General features: G+C 45.7%; 1 protein-coding gene across 4 annotated transcripts in view; it reads right to left on the bottom strand.

Moving 5' to 3' along the window:
* Nucleotides 1–567: 567 nt before the first annotated feature.
* Nucleotides 568–15,384, bottom strand: part of RBBP6 (RB binding protein 6, ubiquitin ligase) — a 28,014-nt gene continuing 13,197 nt past the window's right edge. For 2 of the 4 annotated variants that reach the window (XM_071571454.1, XM_071571455.1), the window contains 14 exons: nt 15,333–15,377; nt 12,934–13,022; nt 12,724–12,820; nt 11,890–12,029; nt 11,328–11,500; nt 10,362–10,465; nt 9,579–9,937; nt 8,650–8,743; nt 8,491–8,569; nt 8,354–8,399; nt 6,896–7,258; nt 6,444–6,545; nt 3,279–5,021; nt 568–2,590 (listed from right to left, as the gene is read on the bottom strand). In XM_071571454.1, coding sequence (XP_071427555.1) covers nt 988–2,590; nt 3,279–5,021; nt 6,444–6,545; nt 6,896–7,258; nt 8,354–8,399; nt 8,491–8,569; nt 8,650–8,743; nt 9,579–9,937; nt 10,362–10,465; nt 11,328–11,500; nt 11,890–12,029; nt 12,724–12,820; nt 12,934–13,022; nt 15,333–15,377 — 5,037 coding nt within the window. In that variant the 3' untranslated portion in view covers nt 568–987. The remainder of the gene's footprint in view (nt 2,591–3,278; nt 5,022–6,443; nt 6,546–6,895; nt 7,259–8,353; nt 8,400–8,490; nt 8,570–8,649; nt 8,744–9,578; nt 9,938–10,361; nt 10,466–11,327; nt 11,501–11,889; nt 12,030–12,723; nt 12,821–12,933; nt 13,023–15,332; nt 15,378–15,384) is intronic. The other 2 variants (XM_071571456.1, XM_071571457.1) reach the window with 1 other exon arrangement.

Here is a 15,384-nt window from a genome sequence, read left to right as displayed (position 1 = left end):
TGGCACGGTTTGGGCTGGAAGGGATCTTGAAGACCATCCCATTCCAACTCCAAGGGACAACAGCTTTCTGAACCAGAACAAGGCAGCCACGTGACAGTGTTGTGTGTAAGGTTACCTTAAGCAGTCAGTGTCAGCTGTAAGAGGGACTGCAGTTTTGGGGCCACATCCCACCTTCTACCCCACAACACCCCCCTCCCAGCTCCTTGGCACATGGAAGCAGCACACCTTCCCAGCACCTCCCCAGCACCTCCCCACCCTCCCCCAGGGCAGGACATTTAAGGTCCCAACAGCCTTTCCAAAATTAAACCCCTCAGTGAGTTTTTCCACACATTAGCTGCCAGCAAGCTTTTTCTCTGGCACTGCTGTTAGAATCCTGGAATGGCAGGGACTTGGAAGGGACCTTAAAGCCCACCCAGCTGCACCCCCTGCCATGAGCAGGGACACCTTCCACTGGACTAGGCTGCTTCAAGCCCTGTCCAGCCTGGCCCTGCACACTTGCAGGGATGGGAAGGGTTGGGATGTTCCCTGGTCATGTTCAGCTCCCACTGGAAATCTCACCACATTGGGTCATTTACTGAAAACTTTTATTGTAATCAAAAAGTGACATAACAGGGCTGTAATGGATTCTGCAAATCATCTGCCAGTATTCGGTTACTGGTACCAGCTGCTTCTGCCAGGCAATTAAAAAAAACCCAAATGTGAAAATCTTCACAGTACAGTAAACTCCACCCAAACTAATTAACGGTGGTTAAAAAGAAGACGCCCCAGGAAAACCTTTCATGTTACATGGTCACAACTCACAATTCTGTACAAAATGTTCACCTTTATAAAGCTCTGATGTAAAAATCAAATAATCAAGCAGCAATATTTTAAGTGCAGCACAGGGTCTTTCATGTCATTATTTACAACGCTTGAAGTCGTTTACATTTTAACAAAATTCATACAGATGACTTAGGAATTAAGTCACTTTTTTCATTATCTGTCAGTTCACGTCGGGACAGATTTCACTTTTTGGTCGTCTTTCTCTTTATCTTTGCTCTTCTTCGATTTTTTCTTCTTGTGTTTGTGTTTTTGGCTCTTTTCCAATTCTGGTTCATTTCCCATGTGTTTCTTATGCTTCTTATGTTTCTTGTGCTTCTTGTGCTTCTTCTTCTCTTTCTTCTTTTTCTTTTTCTTGCTGTCCTGACTCTCCCCTGAGCTGGCACTGCTGCTGTGACTGCGTGTCTGGCTCTCGGAGGGGCTGTGGCTGCGGCTGCGGCTGGGGCTGGGGCTGCTCTGGCTCTGGCTCCTGCCGGGCTCCGGCTGCGCGGGGGGCGCCGGGGCCGCCGCCTCCTCTTTCACCTTATCCACAGCCTTTTCTTTCACTTCTTTTGGCGCTTTCCCTGCAGCCTCCTCCTCCTTCACAGACACGTTGCTCTCGCTGTCGCTCTCGTTGTAGTCTGGCACGAAGGCAGCCTCGTCGGTCTCGCGGGTGAGGTCGGAGGAGAGGCGGGCGGCGCTGCTCACCGCGGGCTTCGGCTTCGCCGCGCCCTTGTCGCTCTGCCCCGCGCTCTGCCCCGCCACGCTCTCCTTCTCCAGTTTAACCTCTGGTGAGTCCTGTTTCACAGCTGGCTTATTCCCACCTGCCTCTTTCTCCTTATTGCTCTTGACTTCCGGCACATGCTTCTCTTTCTCTTTCTCCTTCTCCTTCTCCTTCCCTGGGTTTTTATCCAGAGGTTTGTGTTCCTCGGCGGGCCGTTTGGAGTCGTGCCCAGCCTTGTGCTCCGCAGGTTTGCGCTCCCGGGAGGGGCTGTAGCTGCTGCGCTTGGGCTCCGCAGGGCCCTTCTTGGGGGGCTCCGTGCGCTCCTCCCTCGGTTTGCTCTTCTGCGCAGCTGTGGAGTCTCTGCTCCGGGACGGGGAGTCTTTCCTCCGTGCTGAGTCACTCTTCTCATCCCTGCGCTTGGAATTCGAATGCTCCCTGCTGCCATCATGGTCAGACTTCTTGTCTCGGTTGGGAGTGAAGTCCTTCGCAGCAGAGCCACGGCCACTGTCGTGTTTCTCTGAAGATCTGATGTCTTTGGAAGATTGAGAAATGGTTTTTCCATTTCCTTGTTCAGCCACACGTTCTGAGTGCTCTTTTTCTGGCTGAACACTGCTCTTCCTCTTCTCAGAAGTGTCCTTGTCTGACAAAGAATGATCCCGGTCTTTGGTTTTGCCTTTTTCACTCGACATGGAACTTTTGGAACTCTTGGCATCGTGCTGGGCACTTTCATAACTCGTCTCTTTCACAGCCTTCTGTGTTTTCTCCAGAGGCTCCATCTCCTTTTCAGTGTGTTTGAGGGGGTTTGGTGCCTTCACACTCACAGGTTTGATAACACTGGCAGGTTTTCCTACAGCTGGGGGCACCTGGGTGGTGGATTTGATGTCTTCCTCTTCAGACTCAAAGTCATCTTTATCCCACTTGGACTGAGGGACCTGGATCATGATAATGACATCCTCAGCAGGGGCTGTTATGTCATTGTTATACTCCTCTAGGGTCTTAATGACAGTTCGTTTGGTGTCTGGCTTCTCCTCGGGCTTTCTGATGGGGCTGCCCCCAGTAGAACTCGTGCTGGGAGGAAAGACATGGACATTAGTAACAGGATGCAGCTTGGAAACATTTTATAAACTGGATTGTGTTTCAACTCTAAATTCTCAGCATTTTTTCCAAAGATGTTCAATTAAGGAAAGAGACAAGAGAAAGGCTGAGTCCACTAGCTGAGATTATGAACAATCAATTAATTTAGAATCTTGCTACTATATATTCAATTAACAAAGACACAAGATTATCAGATTGGGGACTGTCTGATCTGGTAATTTCTTCATGTCCTATTTCTCCCAATGACAGATAAATTAGATACCCATTCTTGTTTCAACATGAAAGCACGAAATTATGGAGAGGTACAGACAGCCAAAGTTTTATCCTCATGTCCCAGTGTTCTTAGTTAGAAAAATGGACATTTTAAAAGCCTTTTAGATTACTAAGACACTACGTGAAGTCTTCAACAAATGTCTTAACTGTTTTGAGTTTGCATCATCAATGAACTAACCCTACTGGCTTCCTGGGCAGTACAAACTGCTCATTTTCCTTAATAACATTAGAGTTTGACCCAAGCACAGTTTCACGTGGAAGAACACAGATTACTCCCTTGTGTAGCATGGATTTAGCTGTTCAGTACACACTGTAAAGAATTCTATACCTTTTTATGGAGGTGGGGTGGGGGGGGAGTAGTAAAGAAAGAAAAGAACTGCTGAGGTACCTGGTGTAATCTACAAGAGTTGAGCCTGCTCCATCAGCTGTTGTCACCTTCCTCCTCGCTTTTCCCTTTGCCTTTTCTGGTTTCACTTTGCTGCTGCTGGGCTCAGGTTTCTCCACAGCTTCTTTTCCAGGTGGCACATTTTCTCCACTCACAATCTTTTTTCCAGTTTCTCGGTTAAGTTTAATCTTTTTGGAGGGGTTGTTAAGAAAAGCAGCTTTATCCTTTTCTGGTGTTCGCTCTCCTTTCTCCCCCTCGGGCTCACCCTTCCCCTTGGGCGATGTTTTCGATTCTGCAGTTTCAGGTTTAGAGGCCTTTGCAGAAGCAGCTTCATGTTCTTTATCAGCCTTTTCCTCTGCTTTCCTTTTTCTTTTCTCAGGTTTGGCATCAGGTTTGCTTTTCTCAGCGGTTTTTTTTGACTTGTCCTCCTTGCTGGAGGGCTTCTCTGACTTGGCTTCTTTCAGATGCTCTTTCTTTGCCTTCTCCTCCTTGGCTGGTCTGGTTTCTGGGTGATCCTTTGTCACTTTGGGGTGAACCTTCCGTGGGGTACCAAGAGCCTTCTCATCCTTCTGAGAAGAAGATGTTTTAACACTGTCTGTCTTTGGCAGCTCCTCCTTCAGTTTTTTCATGGGCGGTTCCGTTCGAGGAGATTTTTCACGGTCAGGGTCCACCTTCTCCTGGGAAGCTTTAGCTGGTTTCACTACATTGTCTTTCTTTGGAGCAGCTGCCACTTCTACTTTTCGCTTTGCCTTCTCAGTCTTTGCTTTTGGCTTATCCTTCTCTTTTTTCTCCTTTTCAGACACTGGTTTGAAAGCAATAGAATCCGCTTCCATGGGCTCATCCCTCACAGGGGTGGCATCATCCCTGCTTGGCAGCATGAACAGAGAGTCTGTTTTAGCATCTTCTGTTGGAACTGGCTCTCTTGGTTTTCTTGCCCCTTCTAACAGCTCAGTGTCAGGAAATCCTTCATTCTCATCCCCTTTTCTTCTCTTCCGGTGTTTTTTATGTTTATTGCCTTTGCCATCTCCCAGTGGATTTTCCACCTCCTTCTCTTTTGATTTTGTTGGATCTTTGATGCCATGGCTCTCTCTCCCAGGCTTTTCAGGGTAGTTTCCAGCGATATTACGATTCCTGTGGCTCTGCCCAGCAGGATACTCCTCCCTCCGTCCTCGAGCATATGGTGAATTCTCTCGTCTGGTCCCAGGTGGGCCAAACCTTTCTGGAGAGAAGTTCTCTCTGTTCACTGGAGGCCGTGGCTGAGTGCCCACAGCATAGCCCTTGTAGAACTTCTCATACCACTCTCTGTAGTTCCTCTCCCACTCTCTGTACCTCTCCTTCTCGAAGGGGTCTCTGAAGTCGACAGAGCGCCCATAGTAAGCCTTCATGTCGTACGGGGGCACTTCTCGGTAGCGGTTGAAGTACTCGCGCTCGGCGTCGCCCTGCGGGACAGTGCGCTTGGTGGGGGACTGTCCCCGGAACACCGGGGAGCGGGAGCGGGAGTGGTACCGCCTGTACGGGGGCGAGCGCGACCGGGAGCGGTGGTAGCCGTGGGACCGGGACCGGGAGCGGTAGTTCCGGCTCTTCCCTTTGCCTCTTCTTTGATACGGCGGCGACCGCGAGTAGGAGCGGGAATGGGAACGGCTAAAGGAGCGCGAGTAGGAGCGAGAGCGGGAGGAACCTGAGCGTGACTTGGAGTAGGTGTACGAGCTTCTAGAGTAAGATGAAGCACTATAGGGAGACTTGGACCTTAAAAAAACACAACACAAAAAAAGAGTAAAAAGAAGTTAATTCCAAACAGTCACACTCTCCAGTTCTTTTCCTCCCACTTATTTTTTCTTTCCTCTCCACATGCTTATGTCAAAGCTTCTTTCAGCTGCTGACATAAAGCTACTGCAAATTGAAGAACTTGATAACATGTAAAAGTTTCTGCTCACAAGACAGAACAGCTGCTGCTTTGTTAGTGTCAGAACACACAGAAGGGTCAGTCTACTATCCACTCATTCTATCACAGGAGCTACCAGAGCTATGGATGGATTTCAGGTGGTTACACTGGCCTCTACTGGTATTGGGAACACGCACATTTGTCACTACTCGGCAACTACATGCAGTGCAAATCATTTTGGGTAGCAGTAAGATGAAAAAGAACAAGTCTGAATGGCTACAGTTCAGAATCAAACATCGAGAAAACACCACAAATCCTGGAGACAGCAAAGCCCAATGTCAAAATGCCAGCTTGGTCTAGTTTAACTTCACCCTTATTTTGGGAATTTGGACAGGATGCACAATCCTAGCACTGCAAAGGTACAGACAGGCCTGTGGAATCCACATTGCCAGGTGTCCCAGCAACGTCCTCCCTGCACGTCCCTCCAGCTCGAACCAAGGCGAGTGACCGCACTGCAAGACAAATCCTTTCTAAAAGCTTCTGACCTCAGCCTCCAGTGAATGCCCCAGTGCCATGACTGGGACAGCTCCTGACAGCACTGCAAACAGCTACTTGGACTCCAGCCCAAGGGACTTCTGGGGAGAGAAAACAGCAGCTACCCTTGGGTTTTTCTTCCTAAGTTTTTCTTTTACTACTTTTTAAAGAATCATTTCACATGATTCTGCATATGTTCATTAGCATCATTTGTCCTCTCCAAGTCCCTCACCAATTTCAGAATTCCTTACAAACAAGTCTGAACTTTTAACTCTCAAGGAAATGTAACAATGTCAAAAAACTACTAGTGAAAGTGCCCGGTTTGCAGTCCAGGTTCAAATCTCTCATGTATCCATACGAGACAGACAAAAGCAAAAATGAGGACAATTTCTCTCACCTATCTCCTGCAAAGTGCTTGGAGGGGCTGGTTACAATCAGAACAGGGAGATGCAGAAAATCCAGCCCTTACAGCTATTCCATCCCTGGTCTCCTCAGGGCTGTCAGGCAGTGAAGGATGTCACTGCAGACACCCCAGAAGGAGAGACCCTTGGCGCTCCTCAGTGCCTGCTGCCCAGTGCTAACTCAGTCACCTGCAATCTCTGCCACACTGGAGCCAATAACTGCATATGACACTCCTGCCACTGCTCATCCCTTAATCATCCAATCCATCTAATGACAGGGAGGTGGAGTGGAACTCCTCCTGATTCGTCTAGACAATCTGCTTCTCCATTACGGACATGTAAAGCAGTTACCTGGAAAACGAACGCCTACGCTCCTTTTGAATCTTTTTATATTCCATCAATTCCTTAGCAAAATCATTTGTAAACTCATCAAGTTTGGACTTTTTCTTTTCCCTGTTAAAATAAGTTTGACCTTTATTACAATTATAGTTTGACCTTTATTACAAAAGACATCAAGAAACAAAACATGGCCAATATGAGAAAATGTTTACTGCATGCAATGCAAAAGGTGAACATCCTATTTAAGCAAAAACAGTTCCTACAAGTTTTAGGAAAAGCTTTAGAATTACATTTGTCTTGGTCTAGCTTTGCGTATTTACCATCTGCAATGAAAAAGTATACTGGAAGAAACACTATGTCACCTTTGCTTAGGTCAGATGCACTTTAGTGTAACTGCAGTCCAATATGCTCCCCCGATACAGACACGAAAAAAACAAGGCAATGTTAGTGAACCAAATACTTACTCCTCTTTAAGCCTCCGTTGCTCTCTGTAAAACTCCTCCCTAGAGAGAGGAGGTGCTTGTGTCGTTGGGATGGTGTTTGAATGAGCCGCCGGCACTGCTGCTGGGACCCAAGCTGATGACATGTTTGCAGGAGCTGGGGGGTATCCGGGAGGGGGGACAGTGTACCCAGCGGATGGAGGCTGCCCAGGTGGAAACTGAGGAGGAAACTGTGGTGGTGGTACCCCCGGAGGAAGAGGAAGTGCATGGGGTGGTGGAGGGTACAAGGGAGGTGGAGGCACAGGCACAAAGACTGGTGCTGATGCTGGCAGTGATGGGGCCTGAGTCCTTTGGGCACGGTCACTGTGCGGGCGTCCTCGATTTGAACTTTAAAGAAACCCAAAAACACGTGTCACTGTTTGTCACAGCCTGCCCTGAGCGTACAGAGGAAAGGGAAGCGGCAGCACGGCGGGAGCTCTCCTGCTTCTCACTGGTCTCCGGCTTTCTGTTCACTGCAGACTACACTCAGTTCTGGAGCCTCGGACTTGCCTTCCACATCCTCGCCCCAGCAGCTCACTCAGCCTCCTCTCCTTACACCCAGCCTGGGGGCTGTGGGGGAGGCTGCCACGAGACCCCCTTCTCTCACGAGCCAAGCGCCCTCTGCTCCTCTGGCCCTGCTGGATACATTTGTGCTCCACACTCCTGAGCTTCCAAGCGCTGTGCAGGAATTGACTCACCTCTCGAACCTCTTCTAACCTCTCCCACACACGCTTCCTGTGCTCCTGCCTCATGATGTGTTTGGCCTGTTCTTGTCCCTGAATTGCTGTTTTCTTGCTTACTCAGTTTGAGATTTTAGATAACCCGGGGTATGGATCCTGGATTTTGTTTAGATTTAAGACTTTATGAACACAATGACCCTTAACAATCTGACTGCAACGAAGGATTAACTTGACACTGCAGTAACAGACAAACAGGCCCCTCTCTCCAGTGAGAGAAGCAGCTTGGCCCTTTGAGATGACTGAACTGAAGAAATACGAAACTGTCATAAAGTAACAGCCTTGACTTTTTCAATGATTTGCTCAATCAGTACAACTAAGTTGTTAAGGAATGTTGGAGGCTGATTTCTACTGGGAAATCTATTTCTTCAGCCCTATTCAGCCAGTAATCAAAATGGTGGCTTTGCATCTGATCATTTAATTACATTTAATTGTTATATGTAATTATGGTTTTCTCAAAAAGTGTTCATTATTCAGGGTCTTCTTTTCAATTACGTCCTGGAGTTTTATTTTTAAATAATCTTACTGTAAGCACAGATCCCCTTTGTTACAGCTAATTTAAATTAAGCCACTTGAAAATTAATTACTACTTGTATTCTCCACAACTATTATTTCATTATAAATCAGCTGTTGTCTAAATGATGTGTTACAGACCAATTTAACAGGTTACAACTAGCAATATATTGAATTTCTGTCAAATACTTACAGTTCCCAGCCTGGCCTGCGAAGTGCACCAGCTCTCATTGGATGACCTGTTGCAGCAAGCACAGGAAAAACAAAAATTTCCCAGTGAGTTTATCTGAAGATAATTTTTAGAAGAAATTCTAAAGTTTAGTTCCTTACCAGTTGTGGGTATTGATTGTCCTTGAGGGCCCAGAAGACTTGGTATTGCTGGTTGTCTTAATACAGGAACTTGATAACCCTTGGGAATAAATGCAAATAGTTACAAAACAAGCTCTACTAGAACACAACAATCACTGCATGTATTGAAATAAAATTTACCTTCTCTTCCAACAAACTGCCGATTGACAAAGGGGAAGATTTGGAAAGCTCAGCTGCAGTCATCAGAGCAGGAGGCAAGACAGCGTCGGGATCGCTGCAAAACCCACACATTTTTATTAGTCAAACACTGCTTCACAGTGAAATATAATACACATTTTGCAATATAAAGTCCAACGTGAGAAAAGGCTCACTTCTGTAAATGAAAGAAAATTTGAAAATAATCTTCACCCCACATACACCTGCAAAGTTGACAGGCTTGAGAGGAAGCCCCTCCAAGGAATCTGTGTGGACACTGGCACTTAGAGAGGAAGCTCTTTGGAAAAATACTTGACTAAGCCATACTTGAAAGGATCAGAGTATAACCCACACACTAAATCTCAGCTTTGGAAGATGCAAGAACTGAAATTCCATTAGAAAATGTTTCTGTGCCAATTGAGGCTGCCTTAGATGCTCCTCTGAATTGTGGTCCTTGTACTGATGGCACAGCTGAGTGTGCCACCCCTCTGGACCCAGTGGCTCTGTGCACCCACACAGCAGGGTTAAAAGATGCAACCCTAAACAACGGCACAGATTTTTGCATGGAAACAGGATTTCCTCAGTACTAAAAAGAAAGGAATGAGACACTAAGGTCTGATGGAACTAAATGGCTCCTTTAGGAATGGTTGGCCATTTCAAATCAGAAACAGTCCCTCCTCCAGGGCAAACCTGTACTGAATGACTAGTAAAGGAATCAAAAAAACCTGCCAAGAAAATTGTTGCATGAGGTACATGTTCAACTCACTAAAGTGTCCTCAACCCAAGTGAAAACAAAACCATAACTCCCTCACTGACCTTTCAATATCCAAGGTGCTAGCTGGGAAGCTCAAGAAGAATCTAACTTAAGCATTTTGGTGTCATTTAAACCCCTGTAGATCTCCAGATTTCCTTACCGAAAAGGCCCATCTGGCTTTTCCCCACGCAGAGAGAGGGACACTGCTGGAGGGAGGTCAGAGACAACCACAGAGGACGGATTGACCGGCAGCCCCGCTGCCATGGACGGCCCCGGGCCCAGGGAGGAGAGGGCGGAGCGGGAGGCCAGGGAGGCGAGCGGGATCATGAGCGGGTCCTGCTGGCGGGCCATGGCGGGGCGCAGCAGCGGCTGCAGCGGGCGGGTGATGGTTTGTCTCATCAGGGGCGGCGGCGGCGGAGGGGGCGGAGGGGGCAGCGGCTGCGGCTGCGGCTGAGGCTGCTGCTGGATCTTACGGAGCCTCTTCGTGTAGCCCGTTTCATTTTTGAAGTTGTTCACAGCCTAGAGAGAGGAAAAGGTGCAGGAAAAGGTGATATGAAACTTCAGTAGAGGTATGAACAAAAGCCTCCTTAGAGGAAAATGCCTGTGCATTCCTGTATGCTGTCAATCCTAAATCCCACCAGCATTCAGCTGTGAACGCTCCCCATGGAACTCTGATGGCAATGACTGGTACCTGAGTGCCTGAATTTAAAGTACTTTGGTGTTAACACACAATTTGAAACTGAGGCCATGCCATTAAACAAAAGTGTGTCCTCAATTTCTCATGTTGTCTCTAATAAGCTGTAGGCCTCTGTATCAGTAAAGTTAGTTTAGCCCTATTTGGTGTAGCCTTGCTTAAGGAGATCTAAATGAGTATCTTCCTCCCTTTCAGATTTTTACAAAGAGACTTTTTCCACAAAGAGTTCACACTAAAGTCACCATTTACCTGCCGCAGGAACTTGTTGGCGATTAGAGCATCAGGAGAAACGTCTGTCTGATGGCAGGTTGGGCACGTGTGTTCCTCAGACTCCAGCAAAGCTGTTCTAATACCTGGGAATAATCAGAACATCAAAATAGTTTTTAGTTAAACTAAGGAAACTCTTGGTTCTCATCAATTATATAAAAAAGCACATGATTAATGAGGAAACATGGTTTGCAAGAGAGAGCATGAAGTTGTAAACAATCAATGCTGAAAAAAATTGGCACTGGCACAGGATGCCCAGAGAAGCTGTGGCTGCCCCATCCCTGGAAGTGTCCAAGGTTGGGTTGGACAGGGCTTGGAGCAACCTGGGACAGTGGAAGGTGTCCCTGCCCATGGCAGGGAAGTTGTAAGATGAGCTTAAAGGTTCCTTCCAACCCAAATCCTTTTGGAATTCTATGAAAACCTTTAGCAAGCAGCAAATAATGACAGGTTTGATATTTCACTGTGGCAATACGTGAATATGCAGAGCAGACTGATGTCAACTGGTCTTTTTTCCACTTGAGCAAGAAGTCATTCCAGGTTAATGAACAAAACACATTTCAAAAAACCATGAGCAGGTTTGAGTTCTGAAGGTTTCAGGCAGCTCTGGGGAAGAATGGGGATGAAATGCCTCAATCTCTGCTCCTTGTAGACCACAGTAAGTCCCTGAACTTGGAGATAGGTACCCAACACTGTAATGACCTGCATTATTATGCACTCTCCTCATCTTCATCCTTCTGCAGGTACAGGGGATTTAACTAAATATCTAAGAAGGGAATAAAGCTTTCTGCCTTTTTTTCACTCCCTGTATATGAGAAGAGTCTTTCCCTGTTCAGGACACACTGAAATATTCAACAAAACTAATAAAGCAATTTCCTTATCTCCTATTTCTGCTCTCAGAAGACCAAATTTGATGTTTGGAATCAACAAACGGGGCAGTTTAACACTTACATTCATCACAGTAACTGTTTCCACAGCAGGGAATAACAACCGCATCCGTCATTATATCCTTACAAATGAGACACAACAGCTCATCTGGAATAGGATCATCCTCTTCCGAGGAGGAAGACGGCTCCTCGGGTAGGAAGGGAGGCTTCTCCTTCTTTCCTATAGCATAAGCTTCCCTGGAGAGAGGGTGGGGAAAGCAGAAGTTAATGGAAAACTTTTGCAAGCTTTGGATTTTATCAAATAAAGATAGCATGTGGAATTCTTCTCCCTCTCCATCAGCCTTCTTAAACACAGTTCTTTAGTTTGAACTCTGGTCCCAACATGAGAAGAGGGAGGGAGGAACACAACTCTTCTCCTGCAGAACTCGCCTCTTCATTGGACCACGTAAGAAATCAGTTGAGACCAGAAGAGTATTTTTTTGACAGCTCATCTCAGGTGAAATGAATCCCAGCTCTGCTGTCCCCTGCATTCCAGATGCTGGCCATCGGGGCTGCACTGCCACTCACATTCCCACTTGGATTCTCTCATCCCCCTTCTGGATCAGTCCAGCCAATCCCATACTTACGCATCTATGGTTGGAATTGCGTATTTCCCAGTGTTGGTCAGCATGGCACCCTTTGTGTTGGGGTCCTTCACCTCCATCATAAAACTTCTTGGAATTCCTGTGCTTTTTTTAATTCTGGGAACAGACTCGAAATTTTTGTCCTGTTAAGAAATGCAGATGTATCTCAAGGCCCACACTGAAAATGAGAATTCCACGACTATTTTAAGCACAAATGCAGCCATGATGTTCCAGAGACTGGAGCTTTGAACTCATCGACGTTCTTAGGCTTAACTGCAGGTTCCTTAAGGGTGAAATCCCCCAAACCTGCTCGTCCTGGAAAAGGGCAGCTCAGAGGGAGCCAAAATCAGGGCTCACAGCTTAGAGAAACCATCTATGGATGGAGGCTGAATTAATCTCTCATGCACAGGGTCACCGACCCACATTAAACTGTATTAACACTCAACAAGGGACTGGGGTTATTAAAGATGCAAATATTCAATGCATGGGGGACACAGAGACATCTTGTTTTTACACAAAATACTAAGAATTGTGAATTGTCATAAAAAAAGAACTAAAACCAGAGGAAAATTTCTGATAACATTGAGATATATCAAACTATACACAGAAGTTCACAAAGAAAGAACTATGAGAATATTTAAAGCCTGTGAGCCAGTGAAAAGAAAATTTTATATTTATAATTCGAGTTTTCCCTTGAATTTGAAGGGCTTTGCAACACTGCCATGTAACCTCTGTATTCAGCCCAGAAGAGAGAATTCTTACTCTGAGTATTCGTGCACTTAACTCTCAAGGTAAAAATTTAAAAACTGAGTAACCCCCAAGTCCCCCCAGTCTTACCCCATTTGTTGGACAGTTCTTTATGTAGTGCCCAGGTTTGCCACAGCGAAAGCAGGTGTAGGAGGGCGGAGGTGGCCCCACGGGTTTCTTCATGTAACTACAAGGTTTGGGGGAGAAAAAGAAAGAGGAATGCATGTGTCTTTTGTTTACAAAAAGCATCTCTACAATTTTACAACTTCAAAGAACAAGTTTCACATTAGCAACACTTACTTGACTGGATCATATTCATGGCCAGACTGTGTCATCATAGCTTTAATTTTATCCTCCTCGGAAGCATTGGCTTCAGCCAGATTGGCAGTCTGTGCAACAGGTAATTATTTGACACACACATTAGAAACACATTTAAGCCCACACAGCCCAAGACAACACCACTCATCCAATCCTGTAAAGAGCAGCACTACACTAGCTGAGCTCGCATGAAATCAGCTGCTTACACTAAACACATTTGTGGTGAAGATGTTCTGGGGAGTCCTTATGCCATGACATGATGTTTGTGTGCCTGAGAACCTACCAGAAAAGAGCATTCTTGGGCACTCAAACCTTAGGCTCTGTTTGTACCTTACAGCAAGACTTGTGTAACCAATCCAATTTCCTTCAGAGGACTGAAGCTACTATGTGTACAAAAAATACAATATCCAGTATTTCCAACTGGTTTTTAAGCTCCAGACTATAGGCAGGAGATCATCTCCACTGGACATGGAATTAGGATGGATGCAAGTGGCATTATTTACATTTTGCTGCATTAAAAGGACACACAACTCAGCTTTAGACACGGAAGTATTAAAAAGACTCAAACCTTTTACAATCCCTCAGCAAGGCAAAAGATTCTTCTCAGCAGGAATTTGCCCATTGGGAGCTGCAGGCAGCCCCAACTGTTCTCCCCTATTAACTTTTCCTATGAAGTGATTCAACTACAGTGAACACAACCTGCAGTTTTTTCCAGTTGACTGTGTCCTTTTAACACACAAATTGTAATATAAACCTTCTGCACAACTAAATCTTCAAATTACTGAAGGCAGCTGATTTTTCAGGTAGTATTTGTCCAAATGTTTTTATTACACACTAGTCCAGATACAAGCAGGGTCTAAGGGAGTGACTGTCAGTGCCTTGGGCCTCCAAGCACCTATCACTCCACTCAAGCACTCGTGGTTTGTTTTGTATCATTCATTCACAAAAGCAACCAACTAGTTTCAACATTTTATTAAATGGTTGTTTCACATACACAGTTTTTCTCCACAGTAACAGAATCCGGATCGCCAGCTATGAAACCATTTCCATTAACAGTTACAGAAAGCTTTACAGATAACACTTGACTAATTTGTTTGAACCCAAACAGTTTACAAAACACATCCAAAAGCCACAAAACATTAGTAGGAATAGACCAAAATTCCAATATGGCATTTCATACATAGTAATAACCAGCAGAGAACTGTTAACACGTTGCCTCTGTGCTGAGCTGGGCTGCACTGCAGTGGGTAGAGGGAGTAACAGAGCTGAGCTGCTCGGGGGCATCTTCTGCATTTCAGATTCCCTCAAAAGCTGAAATGTGTCCCCCCACCCACTGGGCAGCTTTGCACCCTTTAGAGTAAAACTTCACATGAGGTTACAAACCCGAGGGCACGTTTAGGGACAGCACTAATGGGGACCAGTTGCTTTCAGTGGGTCCTTTACAAACTAGATGTATATAATTTTTTTTTGCCAATGTACACAATTTAATTTCTGTAGTGAGGACGGGAAAAGTTACCAGTGGGAAGAGATTTCTTTTTATTAGCAATGAACTCCAGCCTTTATTTTGAGGATGAGGAACTGGCTGCTGTGCCTCAGGCCCTGCCTGCTCTGCTGCCTGCAGCTTTAGGGACCTGTGGTCAGCACTCGCCTGCCCACACAGTGCAGTCACCAGTGCCTTCCCAGACAACTTACACATTGGTGAGCAAAAATGCAAGCAGTTCCCGAGCAAACAAGGCATTACAACAGTTTCGGAGGGTCACAGCTGCTCAGATGCCACACACACACATTGGTATATTCCTATAAACAAGGAGGGACATTTACACAATTTACACAGTCTGCGTTCAAACAAATTAGACTGGGCTGTCCACTGAATAATCCCACAATTTATGGAGCTGTGCAGCGTTCAGGGAATGGGCCTGTAACTACGCCTAGGGATTCAAACACAGCCATGCAATTGTCCATGGTACAGAACCGCTTCTCGAGTGGCTGCTCAGACCCCCCTGCAATGTCCGCAACTTACAGCCAATTAAATTCTTCTGCACAAACTGGGTTAGTTTCCAAGGCAAAATTAATGAAACGTATGAAAAACGGGACAACAGCTCCTGGAGTGCTTCTTCTCTGGGTCTTGAGGATGAGTAAAACTGCAACATTATGCTGAGGCTGATAAGGTACTCCCCTTCTATCTTCCCAAACTGGGAACTACTCTTTACAGGATAGTATCACAATGTACACACATTTTAAGTCAAAATAAATACTTTAAGTTAATAAAAATTAAAAGGTCTTTCCCAATTACAGTAAGTTACCCAATTATAGATCACAGTATCAATTTAAAAATAGGAAGCAAACACTTTTAAGTATTTGACAAGAATATATATATATACCTTAGTAAGCTGGGCCAGAGAAATAGATGCAGAAGAGTCATCAATCTGTTCA

This window comes from Pithys albifrons, chromosome 16, assembly GCF_047495875.1.
Source record: "Pithys albifrons albifrons isolate INPA30051 chromosome 16, PitAlb_v1, whole genome shotgun sequence".
NCBI classification, from domain to species: domain Eukaryota; kingdom Metazoa; phylum Chordata; class Aves; order Passeriformes; family Thamnophilidae; genus Pithys; species Pithys albifrons.
Note: the sequence above shows the minus strand (reverse complement) of the source record. Positions and strands in the feature narration are given on the sequence as shown.